This window comes from Acromyrmex echinatior, chromosome 5 (genome assembly GCF_024713525.1).
Source record: "Acromyrmex echinatior isolate Ae372 chromosome 5, ASM2471352v2, whole genome shotgun sequence".
Lineage (NCBI taxonomy): Eukaryota > Metazoa > Arthropoda > Insecta > Hymenoptera > Formicidae > Acromyrmex > Acromyrmex echinatior.
The window spans coordinates 6,152,794-6,169,252 of NC_141856.1; the positions used below are offsets into that span (position 1 = coordinate 6,152,794).

At 29.4% G+C, this 16,459-nt stretch overlaps 1 protein-coding gene across 3 annotated transcripts; it reads right to left on the reverse strand.

Annotated features, from left to right (window-relative positions):
• Positions 1 to 3: 3 nt before the first annotated feature.
• LOC105143822 (ATP-binding cassette sub-family G member 1-like) lies at positions 4 to 16,284 on the reverse strand. 3 transcript variants are annotated; one of them, XM_087406515.1, is made up of 13 exons: positions 16,193 to 16,283; positions 15,949 to 16,010; positions 13,067 to 13,243; positions 11,142 to 11,452; positions 10,148 to 10,321; positions 9,697 to 9,907; positions 8,751 to 8,858; positions 7,108 to 7,250; positions 6,856 to 7,024; positions 4,259 to 4,359; positions 3,907 to 4,062; positions 651 to 769; positions 4 to 434 (listed from the first exon to the last, which is right to left on the reverse strand). In XM_087406515.1, exons 1-13 carry the CDS (start codon positions 16,210 to 16,212, stop codon positions 209 to 211), a joined length of 1,977 nt encoding a protein of 658 aa, XP_087262641.1. In that variant the 5' UTR covers positions 16,213 to 16,283; the 3' UTR covers positions 4 to 208. The 3 variants fall into 3 exon arrangements, with proteins under 3 accessions (XP_087262641.1, XP_087262642.1, XP_087262643.1); XM_087406517.1 differs by having other exon boundaries at positions 274 to 434; positions 3,915 to 4,062; positions 16,193 to 16,284; XM_087406516.1 differs by lacking the exons at positions 15,949 to 16,010; positions 16,193 to 16,283 and adding an exon at positions 13,447 to 13,777.
• Between the last annotated feature and the right edge of the window lie 175 nt (positions 16,285 to 16,459).

Genomic DNA, 16,459 nt, shown 5'->3' on the forward strand with positions numbered 1-16,459 from the left:
ATTGCATTATAAAATTCTAATAATATATGATATTATTATATGATATTTCAATAAATGGTATTAGAGATGATATTTCAATAAATGGTGTTAGGGATGAGCAGAAAAAAGTCGGTATTTTTTTTCTCAATTTATTTAATGGTAATTTTTTCTTTAAAATATTTTAAGAATATTTTTTCATTTGAGATAAAAATTAATTACTTTAAATACATTACTTTTTTGCATAATAAATTTTCCATAGAAGTGTTGCATAAACGATCATGTGTAAACAAAGTATCCAAGAACCAAGTATTATCAGAGTTAGGTAAAATGGCACTGTTGGCATACCCATTAATGAAAGAATTTTGTTTGAAGAACGCAAATGACAATAGGCTTCAGAGCATAACAGTTTTGGTCGGTCAAGATAGATCGCCTGCATTATTCCTTCATATGCAAATCTACAATAAAATTTTATGCTTTTCAAATTTACTGAAAAAAATGTAGTAAATTGGAAATAAAATAAAAGCATGTCTCTACACAAGAGCAGAAATAATTTTTAATAAATTAAAAAATAATTTATACGAAAAAAATTATATCCAAATAATAACAAATATAAATATATATAATGCGAAAAGTTTTTAATTAACAGTTGGCATATGTTAAATTGTCTCTACCTGAAAAAACTTGAAAAGCTTATTGACTGCAGATATGTCGGCATTTCATTTAATTTCAAGAAAAATCCAGAGAATAGCAATAATGGTAAACTGCATATCGGTATTAAAAACATACCTAACTGCAATTAAAAAAACTGTGCTTAATCTTCTTATATTAAATAACAAACAAATTGTAATTTATATGGTACAAGCTAAAAAAAAAAATTAATTAGCTGAAAAATTTATTATTATAAATCAGTCATATAATAATTTATAACTTATTGCTATTAATATTTTAATAGATGTCTGTTGAGCATCAAAATTTAATTGTGATGTTATTTCAGTAATTTAGCTGCGTTTTTAAGGTTCCTGAGTCAATCATGTTAGAATCGTGACGTCAGAAGCGAGAAATGACGTTAATTTATGTTACGTGCCATTTGTAAGTAAAAACAATTTGGATAAATTTAAATGACGAGATCGCTTTAAAATATTTAAATCATGTAAAAATCGACGAAAACTATCCTTTCCTCCCTTGACAGTCAATAAATGGTCGTAAAGTGAGTCTATACAAAGTGAACAAATGAAAAATACTTCTATACATAAAATTTCAAGATAACTTTAATTTTTGTCGATAATTACGATAAGTATGATACAAATCACATTTTCACAATTAAGCAAATAACAACGATGGCATGCAACACAAATTTCGTCGTCAAAATGTCACTTTTCCACGCCTATAAGTTCAGCCATTTATCGTGGCGAGGCGCTGTAACACACACGAGTACGAGTCCATGTACACCCAGTATATCAATTCTTTTTTTCGGAAATTTTTACAAATTGATAAATGACCACTTTTCTACAAGTTCGATAAAATTTCGGCGTGCAGTTCAAAATGATCATCAAATATGATATACATATATGTTTGTATGTATGTACAGGGTGTCCGGAATTTAAATGTCTAAACTTCGGGAGCGTGTAGAGAATCGATAAATTAAAAAAAAAAAGATCCTATAGAGATATATTCGTTTTTACTTTGTTTTAGAAAAAAAATCGCAAAAAAGATAAAAGTAGTAGTTTTCATTTTTGTACTTTTTTATTACTTATTCACGCTATATTTATTTACTTATACTTAATATAGATATTGTTCCAAATGTTGGCCTTTTGCAGCAATGCAAGCATTGCATCTAGTATGGACAGCTCGTGTTGCAGCCAAACATTGATCTGACAATATTTGGTGCACTGCAGTCTCGATTCGATTTTTCAATTGTTCTTAAGTTGATTGATGACAAATAAACTTTCAATTTCAAGACCCTCCACACAAAGAAGTCCGGTGGTGTCAGATGATCGGGGTGGCCAAAGTACTACTTCTCCACGTTCAATCCATCGTGGATAATGTCTGTCTAGCTAAGCTTGAGTAGTTCATAATTAGGTGGACATCCATCGAGTTGAAACTAGATTTCCATCCGTTGTTGTAGGTAGATATCTTCATGGATGTCTTCATGGATGTCTAAATAATCAAAGAAATCAGTCTCCAAAAACTCACAATCAATATATCCGGCTACATTTAATCTGTCGGGTAAAAAAAAAATGATCCCACTAGAGAGTCGTTCCAAATTCCGAGCCAAACATTAACTGCAAATTCATGTTGGAATCTACTTTCCCTAGGATTTTCATAAGCCTATACATGATAATTTCTTTGATTAATAATTCCTCCTCTTGTAAATGTAGCTTCGTCCATCCAGATTATTTTTAATGTAAATGAATTATCATTGTTAGATTGCTCAAGAAACCAATTGCTAAAATTCAATTTCTTGAAATAATCCTGAGATAATAAATTCTGTACTTTTTGAATATGGTACGGCGATATGACGATTATCATATCATAAAGTTTGGCAGATTCTGTGCCGTGGCAATTGTAATGCAGCTGACGCTCTCCGGACGCTAGTCTTAGGATTGTTATCAAAGTGATGCAGGATCTTCTACTTACATATTTGCTCCTAACGGATCTTGATGAATTGAAAATGAGCCGGTCTCTTGCGGCGTATTAAAAGTCATTGTAATGACTCGTCAATCGGCACTCTTTTGTTTGGAAATCGGCGTACATACTCTCGCATCGTCTCCATAGAGAGAAGAAAAGCATTATCGTCGCAGAAACCATACACGAAAACCATGTCAGTATACAGGGTTGGCCATATTCGACGGAAATATGTTTTTTTTCAATCATGGGAAAGAGATGTTAGATCGAGTAACGACGTTTCCCATGATTGAAAAAAAAACATCTTTCCGTCGAATATGGCCAACCCTGTATTCAACGTTAGATTATGTACGCGGCATGTGATAGAAGTAATTTACTCGATAACTTCTGAAGAGTAAGTAATTTATAGGAAATTTATAGAAAAAAAGCAGAAATGTAAATAAACAAAAAAGTTTTCATCTGAAAACGGAATTATTGTTATTGTTTTCGTGTACGATTTTAGCAATGTAATAATACTTCAGAGTGCAGTGCAAGACCAAACAACTACGTTTTCTTTTTTGCGATTTTGTTTTCAAAACAAAGCAAAAATGAGCATATCTCTATAGGAGATTTTTTTCTTAGTTTATCGATTCTCTATAGTCTACTCGATCTCGAAGTTCAGACATTTAAATTCTAGACATCCTGTATATAGTATAGGAATACAAATTCACATTGACAATAAGATTGAAAACAAGATCGTTTATGTTAAATAACATTACTTTAAATACGAAGGGCCACTACGGTCTGAATGTTGAGATGTTGAACTAATATATATATTCATATAAATGAATTAATTTCAGAAATGATAATTGCGTGCCGATATGGTTGTCGGTACTTTCAACGCAATCAATCTGAAATATTAATAATCCCTCCAAAATTCACATTGAATTATTTAGACATTAGAGATCGTTATGGGTCTTTAATTCCTATTTATTTTCTATTGATTATCCTCTCACATATACGATCTAATAAGATTCTTATTGCTATTATAAATAGTTATTTGATAATAGCAATAATATTGTCTGTAATATTTTCCAATATAATGTTATATCAATAATATATGTAATATTAAATTATTAAAATATTACACGGAAAAAATACGGTTATCACAATCGTATTTACTTCTTATAACCAAAAAATGTATTGATAGATGGCTTTCGACATGACAACCGGCCAACCGCAACCATTTCTTTCGTGTGTAGTTTTTCCCTTGTAACTTTTTTAACAGTGTAAATATTAAAAAAAAATACATCAGTAAAATACCTCAGTACCAAAAACTACGCCTCCAAATATCCCACTTGTTTGTCCAAGTATCGTAATTAACAGGCAAATGCTCCATACCTTTAAAATTCTTTCATATTCCATTGGTTGTCCTGTCATATAGTAAGATATAAACAGGAAACATGAAGCGGAAAGTATCTATAAAATTTGATCAATCTTTAACTTTTTAACTTACAAAAACCAAATAGCAACATATTTAGTTACATTTATATTTAGTCCAAACTTTATTTTTAAAAGAAGTATATATATATATATATATATATATTTTATTATTTATTTTATACTTTTTTTAATTAGTAATTATAAAACTATAACACTGCATTGATAAACATACTTGAATCGGGAAATCGGTTAATACTTTTACGCTATAATAAGCTTTTAAAGAGTACCAATTATTTAAATGTTCTTGTAAGAATACTGCCGCTTCCATAGGAACTACAATCAGATACATAAATTAAATGTGTGTGTGTGTGTGTGTATACACACACACACACATATATATATAAATATAATTATATATATTAGATGTTGGAATTAATTCGTAGCGTTTTTTAATGAAAGAATGTTATTTATTTCACATGAGCATTAAAAAATACATTAATGAAAGTACTTCCCATCACTTGTAAAACGCTACGAATTAATTCCAACACCTAATATATAATTTTGAGCTAACAAAATATCACAGAACTTTTTCTCCAGTCCAATATACAGGGTGTCCCGCGAGACTTCTCCAACCGCCCACATGAAGGTAGATGGGATCGAAATAAACATAAAAGTCCTTTATCGTTTAATGATATTCGTAATAACAATCGAGATATTAATGTTTGCAATTGTACTAATGAGAGCGCGCCGATAGAAACGTTTATGACAGAACTATTTGAAAAGAAGTTTTGGAAATGTTTGTTAACTGATGTTTTTAATATTATTTGTTTGGATGATTAAATTAATATTGATTTATTAATAATTTATTAATAATTGTTTATTATTTAAAATGCGTATCTCAAAAACACACACTTTTTAATGTTTTATCGAATTTGCAATTGAAATTATTCGTCAATTAAATTTAGTTTAAGAATACGGCAGTAGACGTTAATAGAGATTTTACGGATCCTTTTCAATAATAATTCAGCATCGTGACATTTAGCGATATATTTGTCAAAGCGCGATCGCGACCGGCTGTTTAATTGTGCGACGGCGCGAATTTTATACGCTATGATTGAACAGTTTCAAAGGCTCACCATTCAAAAACTATCAACATCTCAACACTTTGATATTAACATTTTCGACCCAGTTTTTCAAGAGGAATACGTATATGCTCCTGCAGTTGATTTGAATCACCCTGTATATGGGACATTCTCTGTCAAATCGATCACCCCCTGTCTATTTTAATTTTTGAAATAAAATTCTTTAAAAGAGCTTAAAATTTTCCTTAAAATGTATATTTTTTTATATATATGGCGTTTTTGAAAATTCAAAATGCTGAACCTAAAATGACAACTGAAATGAAAAAAAGACATTGGAAAAAAATGATATCAATAACGTGCACAAGCACTTCAAACGTGAAAAACAAGGGTCTCATGTAAATTAAGCACCCTTTACGTGAAAGGTAAAAGGAAATTCACGTAAATCAAGCATTCCAACGTAAGAGGCAGAAAGGACTCATGTAAATCAAATACAACGAAAGGCTAAGGGATTCATAAATCAAGCACAAAAAGGAATAAAGTCCCATCACGTCTATCCTGGATAATACTAACCTCGGAAAAATGCATATCAGTCGATTCGGTTGAACATCAAATAAAATCAGTCAGAATCAGTTGCATGAGTTACCGTGTAATGTGTAATATTGTGCAAAAGAGCATTAGAAAGAACCACATTTTAGCACAAACTATGACATTCATTGTATACGTCCACTATCTTCATGTATCGTCACAACGAGGCATAGACCTCTGTCTATAAAGATAAAATTCTACTTAACACAAAAAGGAACGCACGCCTTGCACTAATAACAGTTATGACTGCTCACGTCCATTTTATGGTTATCACAATCAAATGTATTAACGAGCAAAAATTATTTTCTATTATGGTATAACCATAGTGTTTTTTCCGTGTAGAAACAAGAACATGTAATGAGTACATGTAATGAGAACAATTTTTATATGACAAATTCTTAACATCCAAGGAGTGAAAAATTCTTGGCAATTCTGTCAATTCTATTGGCAGTTCTGGATAGTTCAAGAGCTATTCAAGCCGAACGTATTTATTATCAATTTTCATATTTCTTCAATTCTTTTTATATTCAATATATTTTTGTACGATGATTTATTTTTGTTAATAATTATTTTAATTTGTGTCAACACCGTTTTTGACTCGATCATTGACCTTGTTAATATTTGATGATTGTTTTTACATTAACGCGAGTGTCTTTATACTTTTTAGCTCCTCAAAAGTTCTAACGATAATTATTAGCAATCGAAGTTGTAAAGTCAACACACGGCACGGCACGTACACACGTACACATGCACGTATACACAGATCAGACCTCTACATCACATTGTGCACGTTTATTCACAAAATCATTAATTTTTCCAATGTCTTTTTTCATTCGAGTTGTCATTTTGTGTCCGTCATTTTGAATTTTCAAAAACACATCGAAAGATAAACGTTTCAAAGAAAATTTTAAGTTCTTTTAAAAAATTTATCTCAAAAATTGAAATGAGGAATGGTGTAATTATTTATAAATTCACAAAATATTTACGTATTTATCATAATTTTAAAGAGATAAATTAAGAACAAGAATGTCAAAGAGACCTTATCAATTTCTTAAAATTATCAGAAAGATTATAGATAGTAACGTATAATTCAGTTATTTGTTGACATAATTACATAAATTGTGTATTAGATTTATATATGTAAAAGATGTATTTTACTTACATATCTGAATAAATGGTATGAGATTTGCGAAGAATAAAAAAAAAGGATAAAAAAATAAGCAGGAGATGTTACTGTATATTTTTCCCGCATCATTACCAAAATTATAAAACAGTGCTCCTAATAATAACGCCATTACAACGTGCACTGCCAATCTTAGTTTTGTCAAAACCTGAAAGATTAATTAAAACAATAACATTTTTTAATTTTGACAAGCGAATTGTTTGCCTATTACTTTCGAAAATTGGTACTCACGCTATCTCGTTTTATGCAGATTAAAGCTCGTAAAAATAATATCTTTTGTTGTTGCCATGTGGACTTTTTTTGTATTGTGCTATTTATACTTGTATCGTTTTGCATTTCAAATTTCTGCTTGAAATTATTTGGTGAATCTAATTCTATGTATAAAAAATTAATTAATTATTAAGAATTATTGTTCGTCACATATTTATACAAATTATCTTGTTTTTTTTTATTTTTATAATTTTCGAACAATATTAATTTTATGTTATATGCATTGCCTAATCTCATATATCAAAAAATCTGTATTCTGTTAAGATTTATATTCCTGTAGAAGATAGATATCATATGCAAGTGAGCTCTATACATACTGGAGGTATCGCCTGATTTTGAGAAAAGCTTTATACTTTTTCCTGCAATGTGCAGGGTGAACCAGAATCGTTGAATCAGCTTTTTAGCTTATGAGAAAATTTTCGACTACATGCACGTTATAATCTAATAGATATGAAGTCGATAATTTTGTCATAGAGTAAAAAATTAGTTCAACGACGTTCACCCGAGACACTGATTCACCTATATATATATATATATATATATATATATATATAATCTTCAATTTTCTTAGTTTAACGATGAATGAAGAGAGCGAGAGCAAGGGATTGAGGAAAAGAGAATGAGAAAAGGATTAAAAATGGCGAATACGAATACTCATATTATAGTGCCTTAAATATCTGTGACAAGTCACGTGATAGACACCATTTAATTCTTCACTGGTCAGGCCTTAGACATACATACTGGAAGAGCCATACCATATCTAACCAATGTAATAAAAGTATCTCCAACATCTATCTGTCCTCGTCTGAAAGCTTGCTGTGATTCATATGTGAGCTTTAAATGTATGTTCTAAGATAAGAGTATGTACAATACTCTTAATCCTACATAATAATAATCGACACATGCGCATTACGGTGAAGCATTCAGATAAGGACAGATAGATGTTGGAGGCGTTAGAGCCATCGACAACAGTGATGGGAATTTGGCTCCGCGCAAGATCGCAGAGAATCAATCCCTCCACTTTTGCTTCACTAATTGACGCCGCTCTCTACCAGCCGAACGCGACGTCAATTGGTGGTGCAAAAGTGAAGGGGCTAATTCTCTGCGTTGTGCAGGGCCAAATTCCTATCACTGATCGACAATCACTTATGGCCCTTCTCATATATGTATGTTCTAAGGACTAAACTCTGGTATAGGGATTCTACCCAACACGCATGGTTATTACTCTCGTACAGTTGATCGCCCTCCATCACCGAGCATAGAGAAGGCTCACTCCAGTATGTATAGAGCTCACTGTACGCAATGCACTCATTGCCTGATCTCATATATCAAAGAATCTGCATTTGTGTTAAAATTTATATTTATGTGGAGGATGTAATATAAATATTCGATAAATAAAATATTAACGCTTTCATTATTTAATAATCATCAAGCCCTTCGTCAAGTAAAATAAAAGATTATTGTTTAAATTAGAAATGTAATTATTAATTAATGGAATTATTAATAAATTATTAGTAGATTATCATATGAATTGACAAAATAACCGAGATATATATAATTAAGAATAAAACGTTTAAATAATAAAATATACAATATATATTTACCATTTTTGTTACGTTTGCTGCATGATTTGAACTTTTCGTATTCATCACGACAGATCTCGTATAGATTCTCTAAATCTCCACCCCTCTGTTCGGTTATTACTTCAAGCACTGCAATGAGAAGAATCAAAATATCAATAGTTCTTTATTTTTTTTATCCTAACTATACACACTAGAGTCCCAGAAATCCTAGCAATTTACTAAATCGAGATTTTTTCGTGTTTTTTGAATTTTTCTTTTTTTTGAACCTATATATCTCAAAACTCTTTAATTCTATTGACTTTTACACATTATGGAATATTGTTCCTTATTCAATTCTTTTAATCGATTGAAAAGAAAATGAATTGAAATATATCCATTTTTACGCAAGTCATGGTAACAAATATGGATGGGATCCTAGAGGCGCGATTCTGTAATTGTCTTTACACGCCTACTGACAGTTGTCGGTGTTGTTGCACAACTTTTTTACCATGTAAAATATCTGCGCAACTACACCGATAACTGTCAGTAGGCGTATAAAACAGTTACAGAATATAGGCCCAGGGACAGGTATATATCAAAGAAAAAAGAGCGCCTATAGCTAGAGTTAATTACAAGCTTAATCGCGTTACTTGCACTTTTTGCACTCAGAATTGTCGTTTTCTCTTAAACAGCGTAAATAAATCTTATGACGTCTTTAAAGCATTTTAATTTCTAAACTAAAATACAAAATAAAAAAATTAGGCAGCTTTTAATAATAATTTATTATATATGTTTTTTAAAATTAACTATAGAATGTATCTTTTTAAAAAATTAAATTGCAAAATTAATAAAAACAAACTAGTCATAAAGTTAAAAAATATAGGTATAAGAAAAATGCATACAGTTTTATTCTCAATGTGCTCTTTTTCTAATCTTTCTGTCTACTCGCAATTCTTTTATCAAGTTGAATATGTAAAATAAACATTACCATATTCGGCTATATTATAAAAGCTGGGACACGTGAATCCAGCAATGCTGTATGTGTTTAAGATCTCACTCTTGGGACCGCAGTACATACATCTGCCTCGGTTGAGTACCATAATGTTATCAAAGAGCGAAATCATCTGACTACTGGGCTGATGTATCGCGCAAACTACAGTGCAATTTGCTCTCATCACATCATGTAGCATGCTAATAAGCTGATAAATGCAAATAGTATATTAAAAGCTCATTAAAACTTAATATATTGCAAAACGAAACGTTATAACATTTCATCTATTTAGCAACATAGCTGCAATATTACTGAAGTGTTGCATTTGTATAAAATTATTAGTAAAAATATAATGAAAAAATAAATATCAATTTATATCAGTTAATATCGTATAACTTATAAAATAATCATTATTTATGTAGTTGAATATTAGTAATCTGTACTGTACTTGATTAGAAGTCACACTGTCGAGACCGCTTGTTGGTTCGTCTAATAAGAGAATAGATGGCTTGGTGAGCATTTCTACGCCGATGGAGAGTCTCTTCCGTTCGCCACCGCTTAATTTATTCGCCAATGTGTTTAGACAAGATGACAAGCCGAGACTCTTTGCAATATCGTTCACCTAACAGAAATAATATCTGATGTGGGAGATGCATCAATTTATATAAATTTACTTGCGTAGCAAGCTATAAAGTATATTATAAAGTATGGTGGAATATTAACAATATACATATATAAAAACATCTATAATAATTGTATATATATTTATATACAATTATATATACATAGTGTTCCAGAATAACCGCCAAATATTTCATGTGCTGGTAAAATGAGCTAAACTGACGCGAAAAGTCTATTATTTTGCACTTTTTACAATAGTTAACAAGTTAGTAATTAATAATAAACGCCGAATATTAATCTTCAATAATTTTTTTACTCAAATACTATCAACTTTACAGGAAAACAGCAAAAGATAAGAATTGTTTAGTTTCTTCTTATAAAATTTTGAGAATTTTTTTTCAGAATTTTTTAGTACCGTATTTTCTCATGTTAGTAAAAATAATTACCAATAAGAAAATGCGGTACTAAAAAGTTTTATAAAAAATTCTAAAAAAATTCTTAGAGCTCTATGAGAAGAAAATAAATAAGAAATAAATAAGAAAATATTTATCTCTTGCTGTCTTTTTGCAAAGTTGATAATATTTGAGTAAAAAATTATTGGAGACCAATATTTGGCAATTTTTAATAATTAATATCTTGTTAACTATTGCGAAAATTGCAAAATGGTTGAGAATTGTTCGACTCAGTTTAGTCCGCTTTATCAGCACACAAAATATTTGGCGGTTATTATGGGACATCCTATATATTTATATACAATTAATATATATTTATACAATTATATATATTTAATAATATTTATCATATATTTATATTTTACTTACAACAAATCGAATCGCTTGTTCGCTCTGATTAATGTTGAGTTTCAATCGTGCCGCTATATAAAGAGTTTCTCTCGTTGTGAGGAACGGTAATAAATCGTATTGTTGTGGCACATAGCATATCTGTTTGCGAAACATTCCTCTATTTCGTTCAACACCGTTTACGATGATGGTACCCTTAACATTATTTAATCGTTTGCCCGATATGATTTTTAGCAGGGTGGATTTTCCCGCGCCAGAAGGACCAATAATTATCGTGATTTTTTTTGTTTCAAAGTGCCCTGTTACATCATGTAGGATTTTTTTCTCAATTTCTACAAAGTAAATGTTCTTCTTTAATTATTTGTAGGTAATATACATAATAGAAAACGCAATATACATTACATATTTATATTTACACGCATCCAGCATTAAGCTTTATGAATTTACATAGAGATTTGCCAAGAAAATGAAAACGTTTATAATTTTTGTAACTAATTCAAATTGCTTTTTTACAAATTATATATATATATATACAGGGTGTCCCATTTGAAATAATGCATTAAGATTTCTCGAAAACTGTACTTGGTAGATATGAAAAAATATTTCAAACAAAAGTTCTATGATTCTACCATTGATTTGATCTTGAGTGACGTCGCTAAAGTCAAGGTCGGGATCATGTCTTGGATAACATTTGTCGAATCAAGGTCATTGGAGATTATTCCTCTTATTTTCATTTTTGCACTAAAAATTTATTTTTACGTAAAAATAAAAATAAGAAGTACAACCTCCATTGGCTTTGATTTTGGTAAACGACATCCAGGACATGTTTTGAACAGCATTCAAGAGATTTTAGCCGTTAGTCGGACACCTTGAGTAATGCTAATGTTAGTGATACTGTAACTTTCAAATTTTTTAACTCAAAAAGTATTTAATAAAAAATATTTTCTTATAATTTTGAAAAGCTCTATTAGCTAGTAGATTTTGCCATAAAAAAGGGGTGTTCCATTTAAAAAAATCGATGTTATCTTGATCTGATCTTGGCGATGCCACCCAAAGTCAAATCAATGGTACCTTCTTATGTCTCCCTCTAAACCGTACAACTTTTGTTTGAAACATTTTTCCGTATCTACCATAGTTTTCGAGAAATCTTAATGCATTATTTAAAATGAGACACCCTGTATAGATTTAGTTTTATTAATTTCTCTCATGTTTTCTTGCAATTATATAACATGTTAATATATCTACACATATACAATTAGTGTTACGTTTTTTTATGTATTACATATACTATAATGGTATTACGTATGCAATAATTACAAGATTTGTACCGGATAAAATTAATTGCAAAAATAAGATGTATTATATAAATTTTAAACAATTTTAAACAAATATAAAAAATATATACATTAATTAATATGTACAATAAATTACAAATGTAAATAAATTTAATTTTTAAATAGCTCCAGATTGCGTATCTTAAATCATAAAAATCTCCTAAGAAATGACGGATATATTATTTATAAAATATATTACTTATAGGTATGTTTTATATATATATACATATATATATATATATATATATATATATATATAAACATAATATATTTAATCAAATAAAGAAAGAATTTGGAAATATAGCTCTAGAAAACTTTTGTTAATTTTATAAAAACTTGAAAATTTTTAATTTTAAGTACAAATATACTAGTTCAGTCACAAAGAAGAACAGACCTTTATAGCGGCGTGAGATCTATGAGATTTTAATGCGTAAAACTTAAGTTTTAAGTCTTAAGCCGTAAAAAATTATCCCGTCACAGTCAAATTTGAGAACAATAATCGATTATGATTGGTCAATTTCTTATATGCAAATCATTTAAGATGTTGCTTAATATGTATCAAAAATACAAAATCGCGATTGTCATAAATATAAGATGATGAAATAAACTTGCCTTTAAATCCATGACGAACTGAATAACAGATATCATTAAATTCAATGCATATTTGCGAGTTTTGCGGCTTGTCGAGTTTCAATAGTTTTTTCGATTTCTGCATATGGATCTTGCAGTCATCGTCCAGTATTCTTGTTGTGTCATTTTTATCGTTTGCTTTCAGCATTTTGCCGAACACTGTAAAATTAACAGTCCACCTTTAATTAATTAAAGATGTATACACTATATCGATGTTTACACTGTATACGTGAGGACGTAAATAATATATATGTAATGATTGTTGAATGCTTCAATTATATATAGCTATATATAGCTAATTACAGCATTACACTTCGATTTTATGCATTGATTTCACTGCTAGAAACGTAAAAAAAAGTTGCCTTTTACGAGCGATTCTTGTGTTTGCGAGATGTATCGCAATTTACAGCTATTGATGTCAGATGTTTACTACAATCACACTTGTTGAGTAGTCAGCTTTTGAATGATACAAATAAAAAAAAAAGTCTTAATAATTGCGTGAATAATCTTGATCTCACAAGCAATTCATCTCTTATAATTAATACATTGAATGTAGCATGCAATTACACACCACACACACACACACGCACACACACACACACACACACACACACACACACACACACACACACACGCACGCACGCACGCACGCACGCACGCACACACACACACGCACGCACACACGCACGCACGCACGCACGCATGTACTGCATATAGTGCATATACTGCATATACTGCCGTTCAAAAGTCTCGGAAAATTTTATAGCACATATTAGTTTCCTTTATTTAATGTTCTAATGCAGAATATGATGATATAATAGTAAAGTTACACAAAGATTATTATTAAATGTTATTAGGATGTTATTAGGAATGATAAAAGCAGAGAAAAATTTCCACACATGAATCATTTATTGCATAATTAGTATTTAAATAAATAAGCTGTTAGTTTTAACCTAATAAAAATAAAATAATATTATGTTATATTATAAAAATAACAATAACGCAATAAAATCTAGTATACATGATTATATTATGTACATGTCAGATGACAATTGTTTGCGCACTGCAATATTCCTTTTTTGTAGCAATTCCTATTTTCTTACATTGTTAATTATTCTTACGGACTATGAATACCAGCCAAAGAGGAATAAATTCGAGAATTAATGAATGATTTTCAAATATCTAACAAATAAATAATGTCTATTCCTGAATCTTCAATTTTGAAATTAAGAAACATTTTTAAAAATGAGTTTTTACGCAAGAAATTCGATCAATACTATTGCGAAAACTTATTATATTAATTTCTTAAAAAATATATTATAGCTTAGAAAGTCTATTTTTTGTTAACTTTTGCCTGTTGATGTTCATTACTTGGTGTCATAACTCGTCTGAACAAATTAATTAATTAGTCTGAATAAACGGCCTAACGAAGAATTTCAGAGAATTTATTTCGAAGATAATCCCTGCGTTCGAATCTGTCACTAGCTACAAAATAAAACAAGAATCTAAAAAATATCAATTTTTTTATTTGACATAATTTAGAAACATAATACCGTAAAAAAGAAATTAAAAAAACGTTTACTCTATCTTTTTTCTTTGAAATACATCTTTGAAAATTTTTTTATATCTACTTTTCATTAAGATACTTGACTTTTCGTTTTTATTGTTCAAAAAGTTCTTGTTTTTTTAATTCAGAATAGTATATACAATTTCTTCGTTAGAAATAAATGAAATTAAAATTTAAAAAAAAGATTTTAAAGCTCAAATCTTTACTTTCAAAAGATTATTGTTTTTTTGAGTTTCTGTAAGTTTGATAATTTTTATATTTATAAAACTACGAATTGAAACTAATAGAAAAATTTTTTTCTCACTCTGAGATTTTGTTATATACCCCCCCAAAATTGCGAAAGTTTTTGTCTATTTATCGTGGAAGCTTGAAGTTTTCCTTTCAAAATCATTTTTTTTCTGTTCCTAAGAACTTCTTCGGTTCTTAAATTATTCGCGAGTTAAGTAAAAAGGAACATTCTAATTTGATTGTTCATATCTCTATTAAAAATCAGCGTATCGTAATTAAAGAAACAGATTTTTAAAGTTAAAACTTTATTCTATCATATGGTGTAATTGCTAATTTTTAAAATGTAGAATATATAAATTTGAATTAAAAATGTGACACTATTGTTCTTCTTTAAAAGCATTCCGCAATGGTTACGCAAGGAAAGTAATGTTATATTTTTAGTTCAAATTTATATATTAAATTAAAAGAGATGCATGTACGTTATGTATTAACAAATCAGTTGAATACATTATCATAAATATACATATTATGAATTTAATTTAAACGCGAAAATCTACATTAGCTCTGCGAGCGGTCTTTGAATCTGGAGTGGATCGAGCAGCTCGATCTAGAAATGTTAATACCGAACGCAGATGAGATGACATGTAGAAAGATGCGAGTTACCAAACAATTTTCGAGATGAAAGAGCAAACGAATGCCTCCGATTTACAATGCCGAACGCACCTTATGAATATGAGGCCCGGTCGGGCCTAAGTGCAGTATATACATAAATTTGGTATACAATAATATTAATAATTCGTTGTAATTTTTGCTCTTATAGCGTGTATTTAATTTGAAAGTAAATACATATAATCTGATTATGCCATAATTTTTAAATTAATTTTCAATATAATTTAATATTGTCATATTTCGAATTTTTGATATCGCAGTGAAATGTAAATTTGTTTTACCAGTCTAAAACATCTAAATATAATCATCGGATTAAAAAATGAGTTTATATATAATACATGACATAGTCATGTGAAAGTGAAGTGACATCATACATCAATATCATACGTAGAATACTTACATATGATACACAGGGTATAATACGTTCCCAACCTTGATTGTGAGTTGAATCTCGATTTGTCACTGTAATAAGTAACGCCAAAATAAATTATAATCTACATAAAATGATTATTATAGGGCGTATAAAAGACTTAATGGTTATTTCATAATACATATGTGTAGGAATAATAAAGCATGTTGTATAGCAAAATATAAGTGCTTTGCTTTCGTATTTTTTGTTTAATTTGTTGTTTTGTATATCTCACCTGTTTGGGATATACGGCATTTTTAACGATTTATGCCCAAAGCATACAAAATGCGCAGATTGAATTCAGTGCACTAAATGCAATAAACACATTATATGATATATGTACCTCATAACACTTGTAATACATGTGTGTAGGAAGATTGTAATTATTATTTATTACTTCATATACATATTTACCATTCTTATCTTTAATAAAACTTTATAAACGCATTTTATTTATAAGTTATTGTATCTTATTTATATGCATTATTTGTAAATTTTTCAT

Bases quoted from the DNA above. Each gene is read 5' to 3' on its own strand.
- LOC105143822 (XM_087406515.1), bottom strand. From the start codon at position 16,212: ATGCCGTATATCCCAAACAG. The intron at 16,011-16,192 runs GTGAGATATACA...TACTTATTACAG, and splicing joins ATGCCGTATATCCCAAACAG to TGACAAATCGAGATTCAACT. The intron at 7,025-7,107 runs GTGAGTACCAAT...TTAATCTTTCAG, and splicing joins TCTGCATAAAACGAGATAGC to GTTTTGACAAAACTAAGATT.